The sequence below is a fragment of the Morone saxatilis genome, unplaced genomic scaffold (genome assembly GCF_004916995.1).
Source record: "Morone saxatilis isolate NCDOM2014 unplaced genomic scaffold, NCSU_SB_2.0 Contig20, whole genome shotgun sequence".
Classification (NCBI taxonomy): Eukaryota; Metazoa; Chordata; class Actinopteri; family Moronidae; genus Morone; species Morone saxatilis.
Window position 1 is genome coordinate 11,114,081 of NW_023339763.1, and position 13,836 is coordinate 11,127,916.

Consider the following 13,836-nt stretch of genomic DNA (forward strand, 5'->3'; position numbering starts at 1 on the left):
TATAAAGAGGAACTCGTTGTCAGAGGGATACATAATCTGAGGACCGAGAATGTTGATACTGTTTTTTTCTCTCTGTACTTAAAAAAGGATCTAAATATAAAGAACATGCCACCGATTATACAACACCCAACCTTGCAGACAGTATACAGAATCAGGAGAAAAACGGATGCAAGAACAGATATCATGAAGGCTAGAAACACCGAGAACCAGTCAAAACACCCCCACTCAACAAAGTACCAGAACTCAAACCATGTATCTCCCAAAGAGAGCTTATAGAATACAACCTTGTAGTTTGAGTTTTATTCAGGTGTCAGTTGTACATATACCAACCAATATTAACAACTCGCTACGTTACCAGATAGCTAATCACCATAATCAACCTGATATCAAACATCCATCTCATAACACAACAACAGCAGCGAGATTGACTGTACAACTGTTTACAATTACCTTTAACATTGCACACATACGCAGGACCTCGGTATCCTACGTTAATCCCCCAGACCGGGGTTCACGTTACTTGGTACAGTACTCCAAGGGTCCCCAGCTCCACCCTCAGGGCCAACAGGTCCACACCGGGCAACAGGTCGCACGCGGGACAGCTCCCAACCCGGGAACAGCTCCACACGCGGGAAGCAGCTCCACCGGGGAACCAGGTCAGCCGGAAAGGAACAGGTCCACCGGGAACAGCTCGGACTGTCCAACAACCTGACAGCAGCTTTCAGGGGAAAGATGGCGACCCGAGTCCTTCAGAGAGTGGGCAGAGGCTTTAAAGAGACGAGAAATGGGCTCCAGGTCACGGTTGTCGTCAGGTTAGAGGTTTGCTTGTTGAATTTGCCAGCGGCGACGCACAAAAGCGACTTTAACGCGTTTATTTCCCCGTAAAGTTGAGAGCAATGACAAAGTGCGGTGTGCTATGTGGCTAAGCTAACGTACACATCTCTGTATAACTTTAGCTTCCTGCTATTGCTAATGATCACCCTGCCGAATTACAAAGTGGTTGTGCCACTTGTGTTTGCACTCATCGACGCACACTTCATAATGTCGTGTGTAGAGTTGTAGTCGACATGAGCTTAAATAATGCAAAATCTCAACGGAGTTTCTGTCAGTGCCAAAAACTGTGTTCAACTTCAAGGTCAACATTGTTGTTTTGATTAGTGGATGACACAGTTGCTTGCTGCTGTAAGTGTGTGTGTGTCAAGCTGTGATGTTAATGTGTTTGCTCCTGCAATGCTGTGATGTATCATGTATATAAAGTTTATCTACAATGTGAGAGTTTCTGAGTGCACATATTAAAATGATAGTTGTGTTTGCACCAGCTGGCAAACTGTCAAGAGGACTGCTTCCTCATAAACAACTGTAACCAGTGCATGGAGGGCTTGTTGTCACTTTTAAATTGAGTTAAAAATGAAATGCTACTCATGAGGGAAGGCTGCCTATGAGTCCATGTGGACTAATCCTCTGATTATGTGCAGTATGTACAGCTTACAGCCTTCTCTGCTGCTTACCCTGAGCTGGATAGTATACAATGAAACCTTGTGCATTTACCTCAGTCTTACTCAGATGTGCAAGGCAGTTTTTATTTATATGCACAGTTCATCACAAGTAAACTCACTTATTCTGGATGTATTAGGCTGATATCAGGGACATTAGAGAGATTTAAAAACCCTCAATTAGACACAGTTTCTAAATGACTTCAAACTAATAATTGGTATTTACATACTAACAGATCTTGTTAGAAATCAATTCAGATTTATCTGTAATAAGCTAATAATTGCTGATGTGTCAATCTAGCTCTATACAAAACAATATAATAAACTACAAAATGATGCAACATTAGCAACAGAAAAAGGAATATAATAGAAAATACACCCATTCAGCAAAAGGCAGTAAAAGACCCCAGACATGTAGTAACTAGTCATAACTCACAGAAAGTGAGACTCTCAGAACTACAGACGAGTACAGGCAACACAACTGTACGCTGCACTTGTTGCTCAGCTTTTTCTGTTGTTAGTCTCGTATTTCTCCATTGTGTTGCAGAAGAAGAGCCGGTTGTATCCAACCTTTGTGTTTTGTTTCACCACAGGAGCCTCTCAGCTTTCCGTGAAGACAGCTGGTTCAAGTCTCTGTTTGTTAGAAAGGTAGACCCCCGAAAAGACGCTCACTCTCATCTACTCGCCAAGAAGGAAGACAACAACCTGTACAAAATACAGTGTATGTGTTTTTTGTGACTTGCTGTGAGTGTTGTGGTGGCGCATTGAAATGATCTTTTCTCTTCTGTAATGATATTTAGATTTTAAATCTATTAGCTGTTGTGTTATCCGCTCATGTTTTATCGTCTCCTTGCAGTTCATAATGTCAAGCCCGAGTGCCTTGATGCTTACAATGAACTTTGGTAAGATGTCCGTCTTCCTTCATTGACTTCATCCAGGTGCCTTGTCAAGTTGCAGTGCAGATCTTTTGCTCTTTTACACATTTGTCTGTGTTTATCTTTAGTGAGGGGGTCTTGCCTTCCATTCACGCTGACCCCGAATACCCTTGTGAGCTTGTGGGCACCTGGAACACGTGGTACGGGGAGCAGGATCAAGCAGGTAACAGCAGGGTTTCATGTGCAAGTGATAAAGCTACTTGTGAATGGCATTTCACAGATTGGTTGTTGGCCCATTCAATCCAGTAGTCTAAATATCACATAAACTTCCTTTTCAGAAAACACAGACAATATAGTAGTGCTCAAAGGATCAATTGATGAATGAATTGACAATAATCTGTCATGTATATGAGGGATTTAACAAGCAAAAATGCTATTCTTCTTTCTACTCGGTGTTAATGTACATTAAATATTTCTGGGGCTTGAGGTGAAGAGTTTAAAGCTCAGGGAAGCGTTGTTATACACTAAAACATTAATAGATTTGGTTGGAAAAAACTAATTGTCAGATTTATTGATAATAAAATATTTGTTAGTTGCAGCCATACGTGATACTTTCCTCCTGGTTGAGATTGAGGTTTTATGAGACAATTACATACATCAGGGGAAATAGGATAATATTTACAATCATTTTATATTAAATAAAAGTTTAACGGCATTAAAACACAGACAAATAATTCACCCTGAAAATGTATCTTATTATCTGATTCAGTTTGCTGCTGCTGATGGGAAACTGAGGGTTAGAAGATTTTTTAAGTTTATTTCTTCATGTTTGACTCTTAAGAATGTAAAGTGACATTTCATAATATATATTAATAATAATGTTATTATATATATATTATAATAATATTGCCAATTTTCTCCCCTCTCCAGCTACACAAACCAGAGCTTTCATATTGTGGTTAATTATAGCCGTGACTGTATTGCACTTTTCCTGGCTGCGGTCCAGTTTCTCCTTGTGGTGACATTTGTCGTTCCTCAGTCGTAATCCGCCTCTGATGTTACAGCGCAGTGATATTGGCTGCCTCAGTAAAGATAATCTAAAAGGCTGCATGAATAAAATCTATTCACAACGTGTGCACTAGGAAACAACATGCTCTGAGAGATTTTGTTTCATACTGTAGAGAGATATCTGTTTTTGTGGTCAGTCCTGTAAATGTACTTTTCATAATTGATTTCTTTATTCAGTTGTTCATTTTTCATCTTGATCACTGGATTTAGCGTATTATTTTCCGGCATTGTGGTGGGGTTTGTTCGCACTGATCAGGTTTAGCTGATACTATCTCTTGTCTAGTAGCAGTAAATGCTTTTTCTACTTGGTGGGAAGAACTTTGGAATTGACAAATTTTTATGAAATTATGTTAATATTTTATAACAAGTTTTTCAGCCAGAAACTCACATTTTACCAGATGTAATTGAAGTGGTAAGATGATGTGATTTTGGAAATTGATTAGAGATCCATGGTTGATACACTGGATCTCATGTCAGCTTAGATCACAGGTGCTCTATATAGATTAATAATTCAATAATTAAACTACAGCTGTTAATGTAAAAATATATCTCTAACCAAAGAAACCGAGATATATTCGAGAGCTGCATTATTTTTGGCTCTTCTGCTCCTTCTATTCTAGTTCACCTGTGGAGATATCGGGGAGGATACCCGGCTCTCACCGAAGTCATGAACAAACTCAGACAGAATAAGGTAACGGGTGCTCGGATTAGTTTACCGGCAGTTTGTGACCTGTAGGAGCAGTGTCAGGCAGTGCACCCCTCAAATTAGATCCACAAACCATTTTTCCACTCATGTGTCTCCATCTCTATGTGTGATTTTCCAGATGTTTGGTGTGATTTTTGTGCAATTATTATTTACAGAAATGCAATTTTATACTATAAATGAGGTAAATTCGCGCAATTCTGGTCTTATCCATATTCATGTTTTAATCTTCAGATGTTTGTTTTTAGCTAGAAAGTTTGTCTGAAGTTTGAAAAAGAAGAATGACATAAGTACAATGTAGATACATTTTTGGTGTCGTGCCCACATTGACACTAAATTATTTAAAATTCAAATAGTACAATTATTATTAAATACAATTTCAAATTGCGCATTCACATAAATTTTATGCGATTGAGTAACCCAGATTACTCAAGATCTTAAAAAATAATAAAGACTAAAGAGTTTATTAACATGTATTCCAACAAAACATCAGTGTTTTCTATCTCTGTCTTCCACTGTCACAGTTCCTTACTAAACTTCGTCATGACAACAGGTGATTTGTTGTTCCAGGTGTAGAAAATGGTGATGTACCTAAATGGTCTGATCACAGCTGATGTGTTGAAACCAATCTAACTGACTTTACTGACTTCATCTATACTCCTATCTGACCAGAGTATTAATATTTTTACATAATGTATTTAAGAATCTGTGGGTCGAGCCAGATTTACTGAGTGATGTGAGACTGTTGTTTGTCGTTGCTGTAGGAGTTTATGAACTACAGGAACGAGAGGGGGAAGATGCTGCTGTCTCGTAGGAACCAGCTTCTGCTGGAGTTCAGTTTCTGGAACGAACCCGTCCCTCGTCCTGGACCCAACATCTATGAGCTCCGATCGTACCAACTCAGGGTAACACCATCTCATACATAGTAAATTCACTAGCTTCCTCCCATTAAGTATAAATATATGTTTTCTCTGTTGCTGTAGTGAACAGTCAGACAACTTAATTTACACATCTCTCTCCTCTTTACATTCCTATTTCAGCCAGGGACGATGATCGAGTGGGGAAATTACTGGTAACGCATAACTTTCTTAATCTTTCTCCTTTTCTTTTTTTTTATATGTAGTATCAGAAAGCTGTCATATTGGATTCATTTAACTAATGTGCAGATCTCGTACACTTTCTCGCAGAGATACTTTTATGTACCATTTTAAAATTTCCTCACTACTATTTTATTGGTTTTACAGATTGTGGCAGATGAAAATGAGTCAACGGTACTTTTTGGCTAGACAATCTGTGCATGACTCCTAAGCAAGACTCGATATATTACACATAATTTGTAAATTTCAAATATAATTGACCTATTCCCCCTGTATTTAATGTACTTACTAGGGCTGCACACAAAAACTCAATGACTCGAATCATCAGTCGAGAAAACCCTGAGTCAACTCGTATTTTGTCAGTTGAATCTCTGCATGTTTTTTAGCTGCGTCATTGCACACAGAGCAATGCAGAAGCAACTTTATAAACCAAGTCTCAACTATCACCCGTCTCCGCTTTCATCACAGTTAGTTTTGTGGTTTGTGATAACTTTAACAGACAGCGTGAGGCAGGGCGGCACAGCTCCAGTCTGATGGCTGCTGCAGTGGTGACTGTCAGCAAAGTCAGCTAAGCAACTTTTGAACCAGACGGAGGTACGACCTCCTCTGCTGCCCTCCACTGTGATTGACTCTTGGGCTGACAGCGCTGCAGCACCCTGGCAGGAGAGACACTGTGTATTGCTAATGGAGCTATGAGCAGAACACACACTTTTTTGGTCTCTGATTGTGTTAAAGTCGGATGCTTTCACATCACAGATGCCGAAGAGAGGCATTAAAACGTGAGGCAGGCTAACAGCCGAATCTGATTCAACTGACAAAAGTCTGAGCCGGGTACAGCCCTATGTATGTATCTATCTGATTAAATTGATAATGACTGGGAAATTTGCCTGAAGTTTAAAACAATCTTGAGGTTGTGACATCAAAATCTGATTTGAACGATATAATTGTGGTGTTGATAAATGTCAATATCATAAATCATAATTGTGCTGGTGGTTAAATCGGTACAATTACCCTTTAATAACAAGCCTTTTTTTTTCATGTAACATAACTCTTTGGTGCTCCGCAGGGCGCGTGCTATTGAGATTCGCCAGCAGAACCAAGAGTCAGTGGGAGGATTTTTCTCCCAGATTGGAAGTCTGTACACGGTTCACCACTTATGGGGTGAGCAGTGTTTAATAAACTGTGCAGCATTGTATGTGTGTGTGATATTTCTAGAGGAAAAAATACATACACAAGTTAGATTATAGAATATTTATCCCATATTAGGGATGTTTACAAATGTATGACTGTTTTGTAAATAATTAAACAGCAGTACTTAACAGTTCACTACAGTAAGTGCATCTTTGATGTCTATTCAGGAACTATATTACTTACTCTTCAGGTCAAGGAATTGATTGAAATCTATAACATAATAAAAAAAAATCAAAATCTAACACTTTTCTTAGTAAATATATATATTATTTTCTTTTTTTCCCTTCCAGCTTACAAAGACCTTCAGTCCAGAGAAAACATTAGAAATGCAGCCTGGCAGCGTGATGGCTGGGACCAGATTGTTTATTACACTGGTAAGTCTTATCTCTTATCTCTCCTCTCTTTACCTTTCTGGTGATATAATGTAATTAGTCTAATCTGCGTATGTCTGTAATCTGTGTTTGCGTTCACGTCATTACACATAGTGATGCATCCTTGAATTAAAAATAATTCAGACACATTCACATTGTAAGGAAGAACTGTGAAAACTTGTGTCCTATCACTGCGCTGTCAGTTTAAATGCTTGGACATACACGCACACATACATGGGTTGCACAGTTAAACACGAAGATCCAAATCTTTCCAACAATTTATTAGTGGTAATTAAGGGTTGAAGAGCTTTTTCTGCAGGAAAATGAAATATTATAAATACATCATTACAAATTAGAACTCTGAATTAAGGCCATTATTATTAAGTTTGGCTTTTAGGTCTTCAGGCCTCACTAATGGGATTCTAATATGATCCCAACACAAAAAATCCATTAAAAATAAATTTATAAAATGTAAATTAAATAAGATTATATGGATGAAAACTCAATTATATGATTTGTCCGGGTTGCTACAGAACATGTAAACGCTTTGTCTGATTATCTGCGTAACCTGATTGCTTCTGGTAACGCGGTGTGTTGTGTGTGTGTGTGTTAGTCTCTGTCTGTGTGTGTGTGTGTGTGTGTGTGTGTGTGTTGCAAACAATACTGCATGACACAAATCTGCCACTGTTGTTTCTTCCCCGTTCCACAGTCCCTCTTATTCAGCACATGGAATCTAGAATAATGATTCCCATGAAGACTTCGCCCTTGAAGTAACCACAAACACCGAGGGGGAGCCTCTTAACAGCCACCGCAACCATCACACTGATCTGTAGAGAGTGTTACCAACCCTCAGAGTGTCCACTGCCATGAATATCTGGATAACAGCAACATCGTGTTCCAGTTTCTGTTTTTTTTGTTTTGTTTCTTTACTCCGGTTTTCTGTGTGGGCCTAGAATGTCTTATTTCAGATAATGAGGTTAAAATGATTCATCACCAAACTGTATCTGTTACAGCAGACTGTGTTACTGATCCATTAATGCGCCGTGTGTAGACGAAATATAATTTAAAACTCCTCCTCTTCACTCTCCATGATTTAAAGGGTCAGATTAAAAATGGCGTCTTATTTTTAATGACGAGATAAAAACTGCTTTCATTGGCATCACAAGTGTTCAGATATGAAGAGAGGTTAATCAAACATTTAATAGTTCTAGTGCTGGTCACAGGCTGAAAATGTCTTTTCATAAAAATGTGTTTCAAAAGAAAAGTTCTTGTGACTCGTAAGCCCTGTTATACTAGCACTGATAACTAATCAAACAAAAAACAACTGCTTCCAGGGTCTGACAACAAAAACACGCCGTCCAGAGCTCACAGTTCACTACTAATATGAACTGGAAAAGCTTTAAATGTTACAGATGATGGTTAGTTTTAGAGGAGCATGCTGTTTACAAATCAGAGATAGCGGCCTGTGTTGTAGAGCGGACTCTAGCTTTATGTTCAGTAGAAGTTCACCAGGTACACACTCCAACAGAAAATGTGACTTTATGTTTACATGGCTTTGATCCAGCCAGCCGGTTATGGTTTATACCAGTAATTCGTTTCAAGATGAGTGACATGGATGGATGAAAAGATTCATAATGACACTGTTATGAAGACACACAAAAATTGAAGTTCACAAGAGTGTCGGACTTGTCAGAACAGCAAGCTAGACTTTGATTTAGAACACAGTCTTTTTTTTAATTCTGTCCTGGATTCATGAATGTAGTGTCCGGTTCTTGCTGTGAAGATGTGCTGAATGTCCTGAAGGAGTCATGTCTCCTCTTTTAAACTGACCACAAACTCCAGATTATTTTCTAATTTAGACATCATGACACTTCTGGTTCTTCAAGCTGTGAGGAGGGGGACAAGTTGATTCAAATGATTAGAAGTTATTGTTGATTGTTGACAACTAATCAGTATCTACACACTGCTGTACAACGACTGGTTTAGCCTATCCCTCTATCGAGCAATTAATGCCAACCAGGTGATTGTGTGCTATAACTGAGATAAATAGGGTTTTCTTTTTTTTCTTTAATGGTCAGATTGTAGATATACATAGTGGGGCTTATTGACCGAGCAGGAGATATGGTCAATCCTGTGTCTGTAAATGAAGTGGGGTACTCCTAACTATTTTATGTGGATAAATAAGTGGACAGGAGGAGGAGTAATTTCTCAATGTGGTAAATGCGAATTGCAGTGCTTTAATAAAACTAGTTGTACAGATTAAATTAAACTTCTGATGAAAATGGGAAACAGATATTGGACTCCATTTTATCATGTATTGTTGATGCTTGTTCTTCATTGCAAACACCCGTTTCTCTTGCAGGACTGAAGAAGAATGTGTTTTATGCTCACTTGATTGCATTAGAATAAATAAGGGGAATATTTCACACACTAAATACACAAAGAAGAACGTTTTCTGCTGGTAGTTTTCCTGACTTAAAATAGTAGTAAGTTAATAACACATCCATGTCCACCCCAGCAGTGCTGTTATTTCCATATTAGACACTGAAATGTGACGTATCTTGCCCAATCAGCGCGTCGTCTAGGGTGTGACCTACGCTGCCTTCAATGTATGTCGGAGATCCTAACACCTGACAACCGCGACGAGGTGGTGGTCACTGCAGAAATTGTGTTTTCCAGTTGTTTATAATTAAGGATGGTTTTATGCTTCCCCTAGTACCTATTGAAAATCCAGAAAATCTTGTGCTGTCATGATGTATAAAATAAAACAGCAAACTGTGCTTTAATATTCAGCACATATATCAACAATTGTCTGAGTAGACACATTGCTAATTGCAGTCTCTTAATGTAATGTTAAATTCATGCATCTTTTTGGAGGAGTCTCCCATACTGATGCAATCGCCTGTAAGTGACTCGCTATTCATTTCGCGTTAATGTGAACGGGTAGTTTCGAAGCCCTCTGAAAATCCGAATGTCCGAGCCCAAACTCGCTACGTAAACGCACCACGAGAACACGTGTTGGAGCCTTCTGGAAACCGACTCTCCTTTCCAGCCCGAGCAGTCCGCACTCTCTACCGGCGGTACTTTTTACTTTGACTTCGCTGGTTGTGCTGCTTCGCCATGTCCGCGGTGAAAGCTCTGAACCCGAAAGCAGAGGTGGCCCGGGCCCAGGCCGCCCTGGCGGTCAACATCAGTGCCGCCCGGGGGCTTCAGGACGTGCTGAAGAGCAACCTGGGACCGAAGGGGACCATGAAGATGTGAGTGACGCACGAGCTCTTTGTGCAGCACGCGTGCTAAGCTATCGTTGCTAAGTAGCTACCGTTGCTAAGTAGCTACCGTTAGTTTGCCCCCTTTTATAGACAGCCTACCGACGCGTGATTTTTGCATTTATTTTAAACCTGGGGAGCCTCCTCCTGCCTCCTGTGTGTTACTTCGCCACAGAAAGTACTGAATCGTAGTTTAGGCCTCCACTTGATGAGCGGATGACGGGTTTTCCCGGCGCACGTTGCCCTGCCCCGTCATCGTCACGACCCGATGACAACTGATGCTAACGGTAGCATGTTAGCGTCAGTTGGTTAGCACAGAATGCTAACGCTAACCAACCGCCACTCAGAGTGACAAAGTTTTCTGTTCACATATCTTTTATTTTTTGTTATTGTAATGAATATAGTGGGGCTAATAGGTGGGTGAGTGTCTGGATCGCTGATAACAGAGTTAAAGTTAATAATTATTTAGCGCCAGGAGGATTATTTCAGGAAGTTGGGGCAGATATATGAAACAAAACACTCGTTTATGTTCAAAGCATTGCTGCACTGACTTTAAACTTTCTGTACCACCAGTATATAATCCGGCTGTAGCTTGTAGTAACCAGCCCTTTGCTCCGTCCAGTTAACATGAACCCTTCCCTGTGTGTTGTGGGTCTGCAGGCTGGTGTCTGGTGCAGGAGACATCAAGCTGACCAAAGATGGAAACGTCTTGTTACACGAGATGGTAAGGAAGCGGTGAGCTGTGAAACTGCACTTTGTGTCCAGCTGTGTTGTCCTCATTACTCTGCCTCCTCCACTGTCAAAGACTGACCACACCCCTAATGTATGTGGATGCCTTTTAAGTGAATACGAGTAACATATTCCCAGTTACAAGGATGATCTAACTACCTGATAGGACTGGGAATCAAAGCTCGATACCTGATCGATACTGATTGATCGTATTGAGTGATCCGGTCCCGACGGCTGGTTCTGAATACCTGAACAGGATTATATCGATTTGATGCATCTGCTAATCCTGGACTGTTATTTTTTTGCTGCTTGTGTTTTTATTGTGATTTATTATTTGTGAAATAAAATGAGTTTGTGTTTAACATGTTAATTTATATATATATATATCAAATAGGGCACTGCTGATTGATTACGCATAGATCAGTGCTAAATCTTTAAATTAAAGTCTCAGTCTTTAATCGGTATTACATGTGCAGAGGATTTCTTTGTGTTAAAGTAGAGTAGCTCTCACTGGAGTCAAAATCAGGTTTAATGTCAAGTAGGTTTTCACATACGAAGAATTTGCCTTGTTATATTGGTGCATAACAGCAAACATAGCTCGAGGAAAATATAAAGATGAATGTGGGTGAAACTGCAGTGAATAAGCATAAATTGACAACACGACGAAGGAAAGAAATGTGAAGACAATAATAAAGAGAGGCTTTATGTTTCTTTCTCCACTCTTCATCAGTGAAAGCACAAGTGGACGTTGAGTTCAGTTTGTATTGTTTTACAGCGGAGGAACATGTTCTTCTGTAGAGTAACTAGAGTTGATCATCTCAAATTAACATGCAACTAGTTTGATCATTGAGTGTAATTGATAAGTGTCTCACATATGATAGTTAACTGAATGTTCTTTAGGGTTTGGACTTTTGGTCAGGCAAAATGAGACATTTGAAGACGTTAACTCTGTGACGTCGTGTTTAAACCAAATAATTAATTAAAATATTCATGAAAATGAATCATAAGCTGCAGCTCTGTTGTTCTTCGTCTGTGACGGGGTTTTTACATAACCACCGTGATCAGTGGCCTTTTATGTTGCACTGATATCTCGCCTTTTGTTCCTTTTCAGCAAATTCAGCACCCGACAGCGTCACTCATCGCAAAGGTTGCCACGGCGCAGGATGACATCACAGGAGACGGTACCACCTCCAACGTCCTCATCATCGGTGAACTGCTGAAGCAGGCGGACCTCTACGTGTCAGAGGTAAAAGAGAAACGCTGCTCTGCTCTTTCATCAGCGCTATGAGGGGCGGCGGTGTTTGGAACGGGTTATATTTTCCTTCTGTGACTTTTCTTTTGATTCCGCGCCGCAGGGTCTTCATCCAAGAATCATTGCTGAGGGCTTTGAGGCGGCGAAGGAGAAAGCCTTGGCGGCTCTGGAGGATGTGAAAGTGACCCGGGAAATGGACAGAGAGACCCTCATCAACGTAGCACGCACCTCTCTGAGGACCAAGGTCCACAAAGAGCTGGCAGACCTGCTCACTGAGGTGAGACGTGTGCGAACGCAGCTCAGTGCGAGTCTTTGGCACCGGACAATGATCGTTCTCTTGGTTATAGTTACTCCTAGACTCTTTTATCCCTTTGGCTGTAAAATATCTAATAATCTATCACTCGCTGATGAGCTACAATATCAGTCAGATCATTCCAGACGAGCAGTTCTTTGTCCTTTGTGAAGATGTGGATATTAGCTGAGAGTTGGTGCTGGTTGCAGATAGTTAGGACGTGCAGAAGTTTAATATTTCAGATTTTTGTCAGTGGTTAATGTGACGTGTTTGTGTGCAGGCTGTAGTAGATGCTGTGCTGGCAATCGCCAAACCCAATGAGCCAATCGACCTGTACATGGTGGAAATCATGGAGATGAAGCATAAGACCGACTGCGATACACAGTGAGTCGTAACAAAATCTGAAGACTTGGAGCAAGCGACATTTCATCACTTTACTGATGCTGCTGCAGGAGTGTATTTAAGTGTTCTTTCTTTTTAATGTCTCAGACTGATCAGAGGTCTGGTGTTGGACCACGGTGCTCGACACCCAGACATGAAGAAGAGGGTGGAGGATGCCTACGTGCTGACCTGCAACATATCTTTGGAGTACGAAAAGACAGAGGTTAACTCTGGCTTCTTCTACAAGAGCGCAGGGGAGAGGGAGAAGCTTGTGGCTGCAGAGAGGAAGTTCATTGAGGATCGAGTGCAGAAGATCATCGCCTTGAAGAACAAAGTGTCGCCCAACGGGGAGAAGGGCTTTGTTGTCATTAACCAGAAGGTAAGTTTGAAAATGAGTCGTAGAGTATTGGTATTTAACTGCAAGACACTTCTAACTGGGAGTAGCTCATTTAAAGTGTTAAATGTTATGTCTAAAATACTGCTTAATAAAGCTTTAAATGTATTTGACACAATATTATCTCAGGACCCGTTGCCTCTCGTAGGTACACAAGTTACAGGTCAAGTCACATATCATTTTAAGACATTTTTAACTTCTACAGGAACACTGAGCATTTTGTGATTGTCAACATGTTTAAGTGAAAATAAATGCCTCATCCACACTGTTAATGCACAGTGAACACCCGAGGATGCTAACGTAGCTCCCCCTGGTCTCTTGTGTCTGTGCTACAGTAAACCTGATCTGTACCTCTGCATTAGGAGAGTCCGCTCCTCACTTACATGTATTCAACAGATCAGAATAAACTTTACATCACTGAAACTGAAAACGGTGAACTATTTATTGAATTGATGATGAATGGATTCATGTTTTCTCTTTATTAGGGTATTGACCCGTTATCTCTAGATGCCCTCGCCAAGGAAGGCATTGTAGCCCTGCGCAGGGCGAAGAGGAGGAACATGGAGAGGTGAGAAAACAGATTACAAATAAGAGTGCCCTTTTCTGGAAATGTAGTTTCCCCGTCTGTTAGGGTGAACGTGAATTTTATTTTTTTAGAAGAAGGAAAATTTGGCAAGAAGGGTTCAAGACAACCAACACATTATTTCTTCTTTTGTAAAATGTA

General features: G+C 40.3%; 2 protein-coding genes and 1 non-coding gene across 3 annotated transcripts in view; all 3 read left to right on the forward strand.

Annotated features, from left to right (window-relative positions):
• Positions 1–674: 674 nt before the first annotated feature.
• Positions 675–9,091, forward strand: LOC118331374 (protein NipSnap homolog 2-like). The gene is made up of 10 exons (XM_035666254.1): positions 675–812; positions 2,087–2,214; positions 2,350–2,395; positions 2,497–2,591; positions 4,057–4,127; positions 4,904–5,044; positions 5,180–5,211; positions 6,303–6,397; positions 6,718–6,801; positions 7,508–9,091. The coding sequence occupies exons 1-10, from the start codon at positions 733–735 to the stop codon at positions 7,570–7,572; spliced, it is 837 nt and encodes a 278-aa protein (XP_035522147.1). The 5' UTR covers positions 675–732; the 3' UTR covers positions 7,573–9,091.
• A 726-nt stretch (positions 9,092–9,817) lies between these two features.
• cct6a (chaperonin containing TCP1, subunit 6A (zeta 1)) overlaps positions 9,818–13,836 on the forward strand; it is a gene marked incomplete in the record, with an annotated part of 5,818 nt that continues 1,799 nt past the window's right edge. Inside the window, 7 exon segments of the mRNA XM_035666988.1 lie at positions 9,818–10,055; positions 10,725–10,788; positions 11,905–12,039; positions 12,149–12,322; positions 12,618–12,721; positions 12,827–13,097; positions 13,598–13,680. Of these exon segments, the coding sequence (XP_035522881.1) occupies positions 9,919–10,055; positions 10,725–10,788; positions 11,905–12,039; positions 12,149–12,322; positions 12,618–12,721; positions 12,827–13,097; positions 13,598–13,680 (968 nt within the window).
• On the forward strand, positions 13,384–13,520 carry LOC118332158. Its single transcript, XR_004796920.1, has one exon. It is a non-coding gene; the product is annotated as a small nucleolar RNA SNORA22 (small nucleolar RNA).